We start from the raw sequence: 16,773 nt of genomic DNA, 5'->3' as shown, positions 1-16,773 counted from the left end.
ACGATTCATAGTACAATCCCTCAATTAGCTCGCAACATTCGCGCATTCTGCCTTCTCCACTCCATCAGATACAACCCTTGTAAGAGCTTGATAATTCTTTGGATCGATTAACCCAAAATAATGGAAGAATCTCAATAAAAGGGAAAGAGAAGATCAATAAGCCCTTGTAAGAGGTTGATCATTCATTATGTGTGTGTTTATTTCTTTCTCTGGTGAAGAAACAAAAATACGATTCATCGGTTAATGCCTCAGCAAGGATTTAATTGAACCAGGGCTTGGCTCCGTTGAAGTCGATCCGGCCCATAGTTTTCAGTTCAAACTGACCCAATAGAGAAGCTCAAGTGTCATGAGTCCATTCCATCATAATGCAATATTGGACTAGATCATGAAGGGGTTGAGATTTGAAATATGTTACAAACCAAGCAAAAATCTTACCCAAGAATTCATTTTAGTACAAACCAAGCAAAAACCTATATGATGATAAAGCTTATATTTCTTGAAGTATTGATAATGTATATATAACAAAGACACCATGTGGATGAATCCATTCTAAAGAAAAAGTTCCATGGATTATTATTATTTAATTCATGCAACGATGTGCTTATAAAGATTCAATTTAGGAATACCTAAAAACAAAGGGGTTCAATTTAAGGAAGAAACTAACAATACTTTAAATAATACAAGAAAAAACGTACACCTTTGCAATATAAGATACATATTCATGAAAGTTTATTGACCTGATTTTATTTGGAGGTTCCTTGATGACCACAATGAATGAATTATGCTGAAGGATTCTGATGAGGTTTCATTAGACTTCGTAGTTCCTGAGATATGAATTGCATAGTTGGACGAGATTTTGGATTGGTGTTCAAGCATGCAACTGCAAGCATCATTGAGAAAGTCAGATCCTGAGCTACCAATTCTGTTGGTGGTGGGAGACGTGGGTCTAACACATCCTTTAAAATTATATCTTTTGCATTCGGCGATGATAATGAAGAGATGAGTTCACCAGGATGTCTTCCCATAATTGTCTCTAGTGCCAGTACCCCAAAGCTATAAACATCGCATTTTTCAGTCACAACCATTGTATAAGCAAGCTCTGAAAAAAGGGGGGGAAAACAAACAAAAAAACTCAATTCCTTCATATTATCTTATGGAACATTCAAATTCAAAGATTATCAATTCGAAAAATATGCAATATTATACATCAACGAGGTAGCAATTTGATTTATTTATTTATTTTTTGGGATAGGGAGCAAGGGGGATAAGTAACTGAGGGCTAGAATGAGAGTTTACCAAGGTAGACCAGCTAGCTAGTGTGTAGTTAGTTGCATGAGCACTTCATAAGATAATGGCCTTTGGGCTTGGGCCAACCAGTGATGAACATTGTGTAACTAAATTTCGGATGGGCTTACTAGTATATGAATGGAACTTGGACTGAGAAACTGAATTTTAGATGGGCCTAACCTTGGATTTTAGTTGGGACCTTAACCAACCCTATTTATATGTAGACCCAGTACATTCCTAAAAGATGAATTGTTTAAACTTGAGGTTGTGCTTCATTTAGTTGCAAGGGAAGTGGGATGGGGTAGTGAAAGAAAATATTTATATTTCCAGTAAAATATATTCCACTTCAAATATCCCTTGCAACCAAAGGGAAGTGGGATGGGGAAGTGAAAGAAAATATTTATATTTCCAGTAAAATATATTCCACTTCAAATATCCCTTGCAACGTTGCAAAAGAAACCTGAATTTCTTTTAAGGTGAAAAAGATTGAATGGTTCACAATCAGTATACACAATCTTAGAATTATAAGCATTGAAAAAGGATGAATACATTTTAACTTACCTGGAGCGATATATCCATATGTGCCTACACATATAGTGATGTTGGAAGAATCGGGATTTAGAAATTTAGCAGTTCCAAAGTCGGAGACATGAGGCTCAAGATCTGCATCCAACAATACATTATTGCTTGATATGTCCCGATGAATTATTGGTGGCATAATGTCATGATGCAAATAAGACAAAGCTTGAGCGACCCCTTTGATGACATTTAAACGTTTCCTCCAATCCAATTCCACGGCTTCTGCTTCATTTTCAAGTACATAGGCTAAGCTTCCCTTATTTATGTATTCATAAACTAAAAAAGTGTCCCTTCGATGAGAACAAAACCCGTAGAGTTTCACAATGTTCCGATGCCGAATTGTTGTTAATACGTGTATCTCATTAGTGAAGCTCTTCTCATGGTTTTTCTTTTCAACTTCTAAGCGATGAAACTTTTTTCACAGCTACTACTTTCCCTGTAGGTAGCTTTGCCATGTAAACACTCCCATAGCCTCCACGGCCAATGCAATATTTGATGTCAAATTCTTCTGTTGCTTCCATGATGTCACTAAATGCAATCGTTCCGTCAAAATTCCATATGGAAAATAAATCTCCATTTTTTGGTGTTCTTGTATCATTGATGAAATTTATGGACTGTCCTTTCCTGGAGAGGATGAACCAGACAGAAACAATCACAAGTGCAACAAGTATGATGCTAGAAATTGATACAATAATGGAAATCTTCCATTTAAGCCCTTTCTCTCTGTTTTTACATGTGGTACCCCAATAATGACTACACAAACCTTTGTTATTCTTCCATGCTCGATATGGAGATTCAGAAGCTATTTTGTCCGGAACAACACCCTCTAGATCATTGTAGGAGAAGTCCATATCCCGCCAGAAATTATGAAAATCGAGTTTCCCCAACTGTTCAGGTACTGAACCATGTAGCTTGTTGTGGCTGAGATTAAGTTTCTGCAACTGCTTCATATCGCCAATTTCCATGGGAATTGAACCAGTAAACATGTTATTACTCAAGTCCAATTCGTAGAGATTCTTGAGATTCGCCATTGTTGTAGGTATTGAACCAGAAACCTTGTTATTTTTTATGTTCAAATGTTCTAAATTTCTCAAATCCCCAATCTGTGTGGGTATTGAACCTGAAATTGAGTTATATCCTAACATCAACTGTTTTAGATTTATCAGATTCCCCATCTCTGCAGGAATTGAACCTGAAAGGTTGTTACTTTCTAGGTTCAACCACTTTAAATTTCTCAAATTCCCCATCTCTGCAGGTATTGAACCTGAAACTCTGTTATTGCCTAGGCCCAAGTGATTGAGATTTCTGAGGTTTCCTATCTCTCCAGGTATTGAACCATTAATACTATTGCCATAGATAGAGAGAAAGATGAGGTTGCTCAACTTACCTATGGTAGGAGGGATTTCCCCTTGGAGATCAATGTTGGAAGACAGATCAAGATGGGTGAGTTTGGAAAGCGTACCAATGGCGTGTGGGATTGTTCCGTACAATCCACTCCCACTGAGATTGAAATGGAGTAGAAATTGGAAAGAGGAGAAATTGAAATCTTCAAGCTTCTTGGGATAAACGTAGTAGGGATAAGATAAGTCGATCTCTGCTACTCTTCCAGCATCGTTGCAAGTTATCCCATACCATGTACATGGGCTTGTATCAGCTGCATTCCAGGAACCAGTATAGTTGTAGCTACCGTTTACCCAGTTGAGAAGAGCCTTAGCTTCAACTAGTGAAGAAGAAGAAGATGACGCTACTGTTATTGTTGCAGGGCTCATCACAGTGGTGAGAAAAACTATTTTCAATACAAATGAAATGAACGACGCCATTAATGAACAAATTTTGCTCTCATCGATCATTGCCATAACTATGATATTTATACGAACTTACTTTCTTTCTTATCGAGAAGTTGAGGTTGAAACTAATTGAAGGGACCCAGCTAGGAATTTTAAAAGTTGTGTGTTATCAAAAATCAAAATTGTTATGGTCAAGTCAATACCATGTGTTCAATTCTTGTTGGGTTAAATTTTTTCAGTCAAGGGTTTTAAAGATCGGAACTGGATCATAATTGGCTCCTGTCGGTTTTGATCAAATTTTGATTCGAGTTGGATGGAATTAGCTGATAACGAGCTTTCAGGTTCAATGTAACAGATCATGTATGTGTTGTTCAATCCGTTTTTGTGTTTGAGTTTTTTTAAATGAATCAGGTAAAAGAAATGGTTGTAACATCGATTTTGAAAAACATAAAAAAGAAGTTTCGAAAAAATAGAAACACAAATTGAAGAAAAAATGTACATAATCACAACCACCACCCAGCAAAATAGAAGAAATTCTTCTCTTAATATGCAATCCATACATGTTTTTTTTTCTAGTGGCAAAAACAAAATTTTTCAGTTTTTACCATACATCGTTTGTTCGTACAGAGTTACTCCAAAATCACAAAAATATAAAAAATTGTTTTTGACTCCGAAACAATAGTTTGGAACAAAAATATTGTCATACAAACCCTAAATGATGTAGAGGTTTTCGAAGAATTTCTAGGTCGATAGAAGTTCACACGATCAGGTCGAAGATTTTAATTTCCATCTCAAATTTTGATGGCCATAACTTTTCTCTAGGATGAAGTTACAGAACCATAAAACCTTTTCGAATAGAACAACCATTCTTCTTTTGTACGCAATTTCAAGATATTAGCTTTCTATTTTCTATTGTTTTGTTTCTTATTTTATTTAGGTTTTCTTGTCTTTTGTACACAATTTCAGGATATTAGTTTCCTATTTTATATTATTTCGTTTCTTGTTTTATTTAGTTTTTTTGGTCCTTTTGTAATCCGATTTCTTTATATATGGGTCTTTTTGGACAAAATAAAATCATCTTGAAATTTATGATTTAATTGCTTTATTTGCAATTCTTTCTCGTTGGAATTAGGGTTTGCATCACTTTGAAGACTCGAGGATCATGAATGCTAGAACAAGATCTAACCCGGATACTTCCTACTCTGGCACTAAGGTGATCAAACAAGAGAGAAATGACATAAATGGTATGTGTTGAATCCGGTGAATGAGTTTAATCCAATTTCGATTCAATCTTTAATCCATGATTGTAGTTGTTGTGTTATCTAATTTCTTCCATCCTTTGAATGCGCCCAAGACTTCAAATTCCAAACAAACTATAGTTTTTTTGTCCGATCAATACTCCTTACTCTTTAGTCAAAGTCATCAGAGAGTTTTGACCAAAAAAAAAAGGTCGTCAAAGTCCTAATTTGGGGATTTATCGTATACAGAGAGGAGATTTGATTTGAGTGTTGATGGGTTTGGGGTTTGGGGTTTGAGTCACTTTGAATTGGTTGAGTTGGGATTGTAAGAAATTTTCAATAATTGTGGGCTTAATTAATTACTTAGACTGGTTAATTGATGGGGATTCTAATATTAGAGCTGGTTCAAGCATGTCACCCGATTCTAATTGGAATGGGCTAACCCTAGCCCATTGTGAAAGTGAGTTAGGGTTTTGGGACAATATTTTTATAAATACTAATAAGGAGGGTCCCTGTAGTCTCGTTACTTCACTTTCTTATTTCTCCCACAAGAAAAGGGTGTTCACAGTAAGAACGGGAGACTGCAGAAGATCCCTTCAAGTTTATTGGTCTAAGGCTGCAGATTAGAGGAGGAGATCTCAATTGGGTATTCTATTATTATTTTTCGTCAACATACGAAGGTGAAGGGTACAATCCCTCCCCTTTTATTTCTATTATTGTTGTGTTCTAAGATTTCATATGGACATGATAGTGATAGGGTTTATCACTGTATATCTATAAACTAACAATGGTATCAGAGCCCTCACGTATGATTTAAACCTAAGCCAAGCAATCTTGGCATGACTGGTTTCCACAGGGTTGTTTAGGGGTTTAAGGTTTGGTTCAAGGTCTCATCAATTTTTTTGAATTTTTTTGACTTGTTTCAACCCCAAACATTGGATGTGTGTCAAGACACGTGGCGTGGTGTGAGGCAATAGAAGTAGGATAGAAGTACAGTCGATGGAAGTAGTGGAACCGGATCCTGAGAAATATGACCTTCATTTTGCAAATAGAAAACTTGTTAAATAGAATTGGCCCAAAATTTCATGATATCTCAAAAGTTCAATTAGATCTTGGCCCAATTTTTGTAACTAGTAGAGGACTTAATAGCTCTGCAGCTAAGTGCATAGAGCTTCTCCCAACAGTTTTGGTTCTTTCTTGGTAAATCATCAAAAAAAATTTACTTATCAAATTTATTGGTAAAAAGAATTTTAGTTCACTTAATTAAATTTTGGGTCGCATTGGAGTGTATTTTGGGTTTATACAATTCAACAAAGCCTTTTCCAAGGTTCCTTTTCCAAACTATATAGGGTCACCTTCATGAAGACTATTATTTCAATAAGAAATGAAGGACACAAATGTTGAACTTTCTCAAAAAGTTGAGGTTGAAAGGACCCACCTAGGAATCAAAGTCTTATGTCTCAAACATCAAAATTCTGGTCAAGTCAAGATCAGATATGACTCCACCTTGTGAATCAAAGTCGTTTTTCCTTTTGTGGTGGTTGAATGCTTTTGAACCATTGTAGTCAAGTTTTCAAAGAATAGAATCGGATCAGAAATGGCTCTTGTCAATTTCGATTCAATTCCGATTCGAGTTGGAAGAATCACAGAATATACACATTGAACCACTTGGAGTATGCGTTGCACTCATAAATTGAACTTAGAGGCATCAATGTATCCAAATAAAAAGGAACTAACTTAAAAAGTGATCTTAGCTATTAGTGTCCTACTAAATGGATTTCTCTATGCCCAAATTGCCATGATCATATGACTTTGCAAAATCTTCATGACCTGCGATTCACTTTTAACGGTTGATCACACAATGCATTAATTTTTTGAGCATTTTGAGAAATTAGGAGAAAGCTGAGGAACTTAAATGTGGAGTTTTCTACATAATATATAGCTTTGAACTCTTCAAGTAATATGAGATCCTGCCTTATCATATGAAGGAGAAAGAAATACAATTAATTCCATTAAGTTGTTTAATTATGGGAAGCAATAACATAATTTAAGTCAAACTTCAAACCAAGGCACAAAAAGAGGCCTTGTAATGAAGAGAGAGAGCCCTAATTACATAAGAAAGAACATTAGAGGATAAAACCCTAGAGGGTAACTGCAAGAGTTGATCATGAGGAATGCATTAAAGGTTCAAAGAGAGAAAAAGGTCAATCACCCTGCAGGAAATGTACTAGGATGTAAATGTTAATCAAAACAATGGATCCTCTCGAGTCTTGAAAGCACCGGTGAAGCAAGTGAAGGAGGTATGTGTGGGACCTGCTGGACCCATGCAGTTCCAACATGGATCACATCTACCCATAAGTGAAGGCTTCACGTACAGTTCTACGATGAAATGTGTCTACATGGATATTACTGTCCATGGGATATGGGTCCCGCATGCAAATAGTGAATATTGTACCCCCCTCATAGACGATGAGATCCATGTGTACGTGGAGACACCTAGGAAAAAATCTTCTGCGATGCGGGTCTGAGAGCTCGACACCTGAAAGATGAGATATCCAACGGTGCCAAGCTTGAGAAGAAAGAAAAGAAAATGAAAAAAAAAAATTGATTTGCATTGAGCTCGCATCGTTAGATGAAGCTTCTTCCACCATATCGAGCTCTGAGGACTACATTGTAGTACATTACCAGATACTCGGACTGAAAGGATTTTAATCCGGTGACACCCCCTTGTGGGTAGAGATTCCGGACTCAAGTGGAAACCCTAAAAAAGGGCAAAAAGATTCTCAATGATAGAAGTTTGACTTAAGGAACAGAGGTGAAGATCAGGTTACTCTTTAAGGAAGCTCCTTTTGGTTTCAAGAACCATGGAATTATCCCTCACCCACAACCCTGCCTACCATCAACTCATGCCACCGTTTTCAGGTCAGTCATCTACCTGGTAATGGCAGGGATACAGCTTGAGCTCCTCGCAATCCCACCCTTCTTCACACTACCCCTATCCCTAGGGCTCATAGTCTTATTAGCCCTAACTCCTCTCCCTTCCAACCCTATAGTACTCTTCTTCAATATCTCCCTCATTGCATCAGCATGGAACAAAGCTGGGTAGCTCCTACCAATTCTATTGAACCTCACACACACATTCATGTGAGAATTCAAACCTTCTTCTCCTCTCCCACCATTCTTCTCCACCTCTTCCTTCACAGCTTCCGAGCACAACCCACATATCCACTTGCCGGAGAACTTGTCACGCACCCGCTGAATGTACTCCGGCGTATACTCCTCGCTCATACCACAACACTCACACTTAGCATCCTCTACTTCAGAGATCGTTGGAAGCTTTGCATCGATGGCTTCTATGCTTAATTCGAAGGAGATATCGGAAACAGTCCTATGGAGACCTTCCATTGAGAACCTAGGTGTTTTGCAGAAGGTGTTGTTCCTCGAGTAAGAAGTAACAAGTGTCTCTCCATTTGGTGCCATGACTCATATAATTAAACTTGAGAAACCGCGCGGCTATTATCTCTTGTGAGAAGAAATTTGCCACTTAACCCTAATTTATATCATTTCAGCTCAACTCTTTTTTGGAAGCAAAAGGGTTGATACGATTGGACCTGCAAACTCTCGTGCATGCAATCAATGTAGAAAAAAGAAAAAGAGAACTCATGAATGCACTAGATTTTTTCATGATTAGACTGAGCTAAAACCTAGAAGCTGCAATTTTTATAATTTGAGATAATCACAAAATGGGGTGCTGTTTTCTGGGTGGGACGCAGGGCCATGTTGCGCGCGCTCCAGTCAATGAGAGCGTATGCGGTGGCACAAAAGGGGACAGAATTTTTGCCATACATGGGAGACATGGCGGTCATTCCGACCCCTGTTGTGCGTGGGCATGGCCCATGACCCGGACCCTAACCCTCTACTGCCGAGCTGCCCAGCAGGACCCTACTGCCAAGACACAGCAAGACGAGGAATGACCGCCTTACCCCTGCCCAAGCGCCTTGCCCGATTAGGGATAAGGTGGCCATTTACCGCCTTGCTGTGTCTTGACAGTAGGGTTCTACCGGACAACTCGGCATTAGAGGATCCAAATTGCCCGTGACCCTATGTCCCACGCAGAAAACATTCTCCTCCACAAAATATAGCAACTACTATCACCTTCACTTGTTAAAATGTAAAATGTCATACCAAAACAAAACCAAAAAAGTTAAAATGTAAAATGTGAGGGAACTATTGTTTGTTTTTAATGGTTTTGATGGGTAAAAAGTGAAATAAGTTGGTCATTCACGTTTGGTCATTCTGTGACCATATGACAAGTGGTTTCCTTTATTGGATTTTCGCTTTCTTTTAATTTTCTTGGGAAAGCATGATCGAAAAGGAAAGTTTAGATGTACTGTTTGTTCCTCAACCATAAGAACATAAAGATCTAAAGAAACCTTAAATTAAGGGATCACGAGAGAAGCTAAGAGAAAAGGAGAGTGGCCACGGGAAATTAAGGTGGTTCACAGATATCTTGGAAGGAGGAAAGGTGGTTCATAGAGAGAATGGAAAAATAAAAATTATTTTTCCAAAAGTTGATTTGGACCATAAGGTTCACGAGACTCGATCACATAATTTCTAAGGTTAGCATTTTTGAGATTATGGTTACTTTGCATAACCTTCCATCTATTTCCATGTTGAACTACCTATCCAAGTGCAAGTGTAACTCCATGTAAAAAAGGGCATACCCAGTGCATGAGGCTCTTGCCACTGCGGGGTTTAGGGTGAGTCATAATTTATGCAATCTTACCCCTATTCTCACAAAGTGACTGTTTTCATACTCGAACCCATGATCACTTGGTCACAATGGAGTAACCTTTACTGTTGCACCAAGGCCCACCGTCTAAATGCATACGACTTTAATGAATATGAAACTAGAAAAGGAGTCTGTTAGGCTTTCTAATATTTGTGTATTGGTCTCCTAATAATATTAATTTGATTATTATTTGTATGGGCAGAGTTTTCCTTGACAATACCATTCAAGGAAATTTTTTGGTGCTGCCCACAATTAGGCCCAAGACCATGGTCACATGCCTCTCCAACCAGTGCTCCTCCAACATCTCTTTCTTTTTATCAGGAGACCAAAGTTGGTTACCACAATTAGGCCCAAGCCCATGGCCACATGGACTATGATAGCTTTTAAAATTGACATAATAGTAAGTTACTTTCAACTTATTTTGAAAACCCTCTTTTTATTTTCTTTACCCTTTGAGTTTGGCCTACATCAGGTTTTCTTGATGTTCCAAATGTCTTCCACTACATATCTATTGGGACTCAGTTTTTAGATGCATAGCCCGCGTCCTCTTCTATAAATCCAATAATTTTCACTTATCTATTGGGACTCAATTTTTTTAGATGTATAGCCCACGTCATCTTCTGTATATCCAATAATTTTCAACCTAATCTCATTTTAATTTCATGTATAGATATATTTTCTTAAATTTTTTTTTTTGAAAATATAATTTTTTAATCATCTAATCATTGAATATAAAAGAATAAAATACTAGCATGATAGACCATATGTTAGAGATTGGATCAAAAAATTGGGATATGGGTAATTTTAAGAGGAATCGTGAGGAGACATCAATTTGACTCTAAACTCTGAAGGGTGGAACTTCAAGGGAAGGCTCCTTAACAAATGAATTAAATGGCATCCCCACTTTTTGTATTATATTTAAGAAAGATATAGCATGCACAAAAAAAAAAAATTTCTTTACCATAACATTGCCTTCAAGATAGGTCATAGATCTCTCTTTGCTGTGATACCATCATGGTTCTTTCATGAAAATAGCAATGCATATCCTTTCAAAGAAAGGATCCAGGAAGCCGGCGGGGAAGGCGCAGTGGTCGGCTGCCATCTACTGGGTTTGGTGCAAGTCTAGGAATATCGAGTGATTGACAAGGCGGGTTCGCATTCTCTTACGTGAACATATGAAAATGGGTTCCAGCCATCCAAATGGCATCCACATGGTGGGACCCACACATAATGGATACCATCTGGATGGCTTGAACCCATTCCTGTACATTCATGTACGAGAATGGAAACCCAACTTGTGATCGACTCCTACCCACCATCGGTGGAGTTCGATTCCTCTAGACGTACCAACAGGTGAACCTACATGTGAGAGCCAACCACCTATCATAGTTTTACCATTTACAAGGGGAAGAGAGGTATTTATGCAAACAAAATTAAAATGTGATTGGCTTTCACATGTACGTTCACCTGTTGGTACATGCAGATGATCCATTCTCCCATTGGTGGCAGCCTGGCACCTACTTTCTCTTCTCTATTACTCCATAGTCCATACTCCCCTCTTCCTGGGCCGCCAGTCCTCTTCCGGGCCACCACCGTGGTGGGCTCATCTTGGTACCAAAAATTAAAAAAGAAAAAGAAAAAGAAAAAGAGCAAGAATTAGATTGGGATCTTCGACTAATGAGACTGAAAGCACGTCATTGATGTGATTTAAAACTAATTATTCTCATGAAAAAAGTGCAAACACCTAACAGTGGCATGAAACTGATGTAAACGAGGAAGTTCCAAATACATTCAAAGTCCCTTTAAAAACTGGGGTCGGGGTTGGCTGGCTAATTAAAATATGAATTGATTGACCTCTCGCTTCCGATTATGTTTGATTCTCAAAATTCTTTTTGGATTCGGGCCATGAAGGCATAAAAATTCTATTTTTTTTAAAGCTGTTTTTAATTGATTTATAGCCAATTTTCGATCTGATCTGAACCGATGAAGACCGATCTCATGCCCGAATCCGGGTTTTTTAAATCTTCAATGCAATTAATCTAGAATGTCTTTTGTCAAATTACCCCAACATTCAAAACCCTCATCTAGATAATAGGAATGGACAAGGATTTTGTGAGGATTTATGTACGTGGTATTGATCATCACATCTTCAAAATTAGGATGCAAAGGGGTTATGGGGTTAATTAAGTTATAATTTGTTAATTGGAAATTGGATGACACAATTCACACATTCACTTTAAAACATTGGTTTGAAAAAAAACACATTTGGAATTTGTTCAATGATCTATGTTGATGATCTAGCGATATGATAATGTTAAGTATAGTTGTCACAACATTTAGGTGACCCAACGCATTGGAAGGGACCTAAATGCAAGGTGACGAAGTCGTCTGGATGCCTAGGCATTGTCTGAACACCTTGATAACTACGATTTCAAGGTCCACCAAAGATGATGGATATTTCTGTTCATCATGAAAAAAGGATTTTGTATCCGTTCTTCCCCTTAAATACATCTCAATTATTCATATGGCTTCTTTTGCACAATCAGCTTCTCTCCGATGATAAGGTGGTGAAAAAAATGGTGTGCACATGGCTTCTAGCGAGATGCAATTTATGCACAAGAATTATTGTTAGTTTGAATCATATATTTTGCGATTGCAGTTTTTTCAAAAAAGTTTGTGATTTTTTCTTGAACTTCTTTAAGGTCCCTTTCGAGATCTATATAACTGGTGGAAGATGAAGGTTACTATAGTTCCCTTGAAACTTAAATGGATGTCCGTATTTATTTTGGCATCTTTATGCTTATAGAAAGAGAGAAATGCTAGACGAATTGAAGACAAAGGGAAACAATCTAAATATGTCATCTCTGATATTATGAAAGATATCTGAGATACATCTACTATGGTATCGTGCAAGATCTCCTCTATTGATGACTTGATGGTAACTAGAATCTTGAATGTTACTCTCCCCAACTCGGTAGCTAGCAGAATTATTAAAATCATATGGAATAAGCCAGAGATTGGGACATTGGGACATTCAAATTGAATAATGATGGATGTACACTTGGGAACCCAAGACATTCAAGTGCGGCCAAAATTTTTAGAACCTCAATTGAGATACTAGTGGGTAGCTTTGTTACTTACCTGGGAAATCATTCAAATAAGTATGCATAATTTTTGGCTTTTTTTATTGACAGTGGAGTTGCAAATCTGTGGATTGAATGTGATTTGAACGCGGAAGTGGTTAGTGTTTATAACTTATCTATCTCATGGCTTTTCCCCCAAAAGAGGCTCTATTTGAAGTCATATTTGGATTTGATCAGGTGGAGAATTACTCACTGCTACAGGAAATTAAACATTGTGGCAAATGTTCTAGCCAAGAAATGTGCATCTCATCAATCTTCATCCGTCTGGGATACATGCCCAAGATTTGTCTGTGATAATATGGCTTGGGATAGCCGATAGCCAAGATAGACCTCATTATAGTTTTGTGAATTAATTGTTTGACAGTACGGACTCTGATTATTTATTGTTTATTGGTTTATGGATTCCTTTGATGGCTATGCCGAAGATGGATCCTTGAGTCAATCTTTTGGTTATCGATAATTCCGCTGAAAGCCACACCGAAGGTGGACTATTAGATAATTTTGTATGTTTCCTATCTAGGTATGCTTGGATGTTAAATGTTGTACATTCTCTATAGTTTAATATAATCATTTTGCGGAGGCAAACCAATTTAGCTTCCGACCCATACTGAATTTCTAGTATTCATCTTACCTAATTTTTGTTTTTTCTAGTATTCAAGACAATTCCAGCTGATTCCCAATCGATTTTCGAATGATTTCAATTCAAAGGAAGCCGATTCCTTTGTTGATTCCAGATATTTAATTAGAAGTTTATTTACATTAATAAGAGGATTATAATTGTATTAGAATTTGATCAGATAAGGAAACGGTTGTGAGTGTTTGCGTCGGTTAAGCCGCTTGAGTACGTTACCCACACCAAAGTCAGTGCCTCACTGTTCTCCCACACATGAAAGTTGAGAACCAGATAGATTCGTCTGTTGGCACGTGCCGTGCGTTTGAAATCGAAAGAACCATTAATGGTTCGCACGTGTAGTTCTACATTTTTGAATTAAAAGCCCCAAACACAAAAACCCAAATTTCACTGCCTTTGAAGCTGGCTCTCTCTCCGTCTCTTCCCCCATTCTCTCTCTGTACCGTCGGTATGGAAACCCTACTCTTCGACTGTGTGCAGAGCAGTCTTCGTCATTTCATGCACCGAAACGCCATTTTTCTCTGCGAGCGCCTTTGTGCAGAGTTTCCATCAGAGGTCTGTATCTAAATTCATCTTCTTATTTTACTGTATATGTTTCTCTGCCTATGTCCAGAGTTCCCCTCGATCACAGAGATTCAGTTGGCGGAGCTTTTACGTGTTGGCTCAGTTGTTTCTAATCAGTTATTTTGGGGGGTTTTATGTATTTATTTATGTTTAACGGTGCTTCTGAAGTGTTTTATTATTGATTAAGCTTTTATTAGTAAATTATAGTTGCGAGACAAAGTTTGATCGATCTCAAAATGAGGTAGTAGTGCTGAAACTCACGACTCGTTAGCGATTTATATTGGTTATGCGTTACATGGGTTAATTGTTAGGAGTATAGTTTAATTGCTGAAACTTACTAGTATTTCAAATGCGAGAGAAAAACGAGACGGGGAATGCCATGAATATGTGCCCTCTCACAAACACACACACTTTTCGCTGAGGTGAACTAAGGGTTGCATATTACTACGAAAGGAGCAAAAGGAGTTTTTTTTTATGGACTGTGGGTTTGTAGCTGCGAAGGGGGTTTCTGAATGAGATTTACTCCAGAACTGCACTCAAATTTTTTTTAGGTGCTAAGTGCAGCTCTCTATTACAATTAGAAAAACAAGTTATTTAAATTCCTAATTGCGATGTTGTTCTATAACTTTTATGAGTTAGGGTAACAGGCATATATGAATGTCTACTTTTACCTTATTTTTATAATACCATTTGGTAAATGTATGCTGTGATTAATTATTTGACCACCAAATCTCTCGACAGCTAGCATTATTAGAAACTGAAAGCTCAACTTAGTTCATTTAAATCTTTTCCAAACTACTAGGTTTTGGCCAGATGTCTTCTGTTCCAGTCTCTTTAGGGTTACATCTTCTTGTAAAATGTAAGCTTAATGTCCTTGCTTGCTACTTAATCCAAGTCATTTTTGGTTCTTGCTTGTCTTTTAACTCTTTGAGCTCGCCACTACACTCCTTACTTGTGTATTGATTTGTTCTTCACTGCGTATTACCAAATCAGGTCAGTCAGCTTTCGTTCATCTTATAACCCTTTTGTGCTACTCCTTAGTTCTTTTCTGATGCATCTGTTTATGGTTCTATCCCTCTTAGGCTTGTTTCCCTTCTTATGCACTCAATGTTTTGAATCTTAAGGTGCTTTTGAGGATCTTTGCAACTCATTAACAGCCTCGACTAACCATATTATTAAAGTATGCAATTTTTTTTTTATGACCCTACATAAGGTTAGGGCTGGTGTGGAGATTCTGAAATTTATTTTATAAATTTTATTGAGTGATCATAAAATCAAATGAGGACGGGCCTTGGTGCAACAGTAAGGTTGCTCCATTGTGACCAAGTGGTCACGGGTTCGAGTCTGGAAACAGCCTCTCTGCGAAAGCAGGGGTAAGGCTGCGTAAATTGTGACCCTCCCCAGACACTGTAGTGTCGGAAGCCTCGTGCACTGGGTACGCCCTTTTTTTTTTTATCATAAAATCAAATGTGCAGCTTTGGTTATTTTGTCCATCTTTTTAGAGTAAAGAACGAGGGGGCAGGGAAAGTGTATATCATGTACTCTACATGGATGCTCCATCTCTTCATCCTAAGATAGTGATCACTGTCTCACTGCTTATAAGTTATAACTCAAGTGCAATATTATGTCAGAACCGATTTCTTTTTCATCATTGAAGTGCAACTCGTTTTTGTTTGTCATTTTAGATCTCTTTATTTAATCTGATTTTGAATTTACTCTTAATTGCAGTTGAATTTGCAATTATTGGCCAGTTGTTACTTGCACAATAAACAAGCTTACTGTGCATACCATATTTTGAAAGGTAATTTCCTCACATTTAGCATCCTCACAAGGTCATGCTTCCTTTCCATGTGCTAGACATACACAAATGCGGAAATTTTTTGTTATAGAGGAACACACATGCATCTCATTGGTCATATCTATTCAGCAATTTACAATTCTTGAAAAATTCATCAAATATTCATAATCCTTCAAAAACTACTTTTAAGAAATACCAAACATTGTTGTTGTTTCAGAAAATAGAGAAGTGCTTTGTTCATCCAAACACTGCCTTGATTCATATTATCTCAGTTTCCCATTATTAGTTTTTATTTGTAAAGAATAAATGTGATTCTTATAAACCTTATTCTTTTTTGGTCTTAAAATATGAAGGAACAAAGATGGCTCAATCCCGCTACTTGTTTGCAATATCATGCTTTCAGATGGATCTTCTTAGTGAAGCTGAAGCAGCACTTTGCCCTGCTAATGAGCCTAATGCAGAGGTATCATACCACTTTCTGTAAATTATCGTTGTAGATATATTATTTTAGGATCAGGGAGCTCCCAAGAGGGGAGGGGGTGAAAATTGGGATTCTAAGTTTGAAAGACTAAAGTTGAAGTTCAAAAACTTTGATCAGTAATAAACGCGGAAGAAACTAGTTTTTGAACACTCACCTACACTCAAGAAGTAGTAAGAGAATAAGAGAAATGATGCAAAGGAGAGGCAAAATTTTAGAGGGGTTAGGGCAACTTCTCTACGTCCACTACCAAGGTTACACAAGCAATTGGATTTCCACTAGTCTCAATTGCTTCTCATGTAGCAATCAAATCCTTACAAATTTTAGTTTTTCCACAGCTCACTATAAATCTAAAGGTGTTTTCTAGTATCACACCAAAACCATTGACACTGTCACCACATGACACTTCTTGTGTGGCCCCAACCTCCACACATGCAACACAACAATTTTACAAAGTGAGAAAAGAATACAACCTC

At 37.5% G+C, this 16,773-nt stretch overlaps 2 protein-coding genes and 1 pseudogene across 8 annotated transcripts in view; 1 reads left to right on the top strand and 2 right to left on the bottom strand.

Moving 5' to 3' along the window:
• Positions 1-767: 767 nt before the first annotated feature.
• LOC122654901 lies at positions 768-3,686 on the bottom strand (annotated as a pseudogene).
• A 4,101-nt stretch (positions 3,687-7,787) lies between these two features.
• LOC122656353 lies at positions 7,788-8,332 on the bottom strand. Its single transcript, XM_043850833.1, has one exon. It carries the CDS (start codon positions 8,294-8,296, stop codon positions 7,823-7,825), a length of 474 nt encoding a protein of 157 aa, XP_043706768.1. The 5' UTR covers positions 8,297-8,332; the 3' UTR covers positions 7,788-7,822.
• A 5,505-nt stretch (positions 8,333-13,837) lies between these two features.
• Positions 13,838-16,773, top strand: part of LOC122654566 (cell division cycle protein 27 homolog B) — a 46,607-nt gene continuing 43,671 nt past the window's right edge. For 3 of the 7 annotated variants that reach the window (XM_043848705.1, XM_043848703.1, XM_043848707.1), the window contains exons 1-3: positions 13,840-14,012; positions 15,750-15,822; positions 16,173-16,282. In XM_043848705.1, the coding sequence (XP_043704640.1) occupies positions 13,908-14,012; positions 15,750-15,822; positions 16,173-16,282 (288 nt within the window). In that variant the 5' untranslated portion in view covers positions 13,840-13,907. Of the gene's footprint in view, positions 14,013-15,749; positions 15,823-16,172; positions 16,283-16,773 lie in introns of all 7 variants that reach the window. The other 4 variants (XM_043848706.1, XM_043848708.1, XM_043848709.1 and 1 more) reach the window with 3 other exon arrangements.

This window comes from Telopea speciosissima, chromosome 3 (genome assembly GCF_018873765.1).
Source record: "Telopea speciosissima isolate NSW1024214 ecotype Mountain lineage chromosome 3, Tspe_v1, whole genome shotgun sequence".
In the NCBI taxonomy this organism is placed as follows: Eukaryota; Viridiplantae; Streptophyta; class Magnoliopsida; order Proteales; family Proteaceae; genus Telopea; species Telopea speciosissima.
This window is presented reverse-complemented; position numbering and strand designations above follow the sequence as displayed.

Excerpts from the sequence above, each read along its gene's own strand:
- LOC122656353 (XM_043850833.1), bottom strand. The coding sequence starts at position 8,296 with ATGGAAGGTCTCCATAGGACTGTTTCCGATATCTCCTTCGAATTAAGC.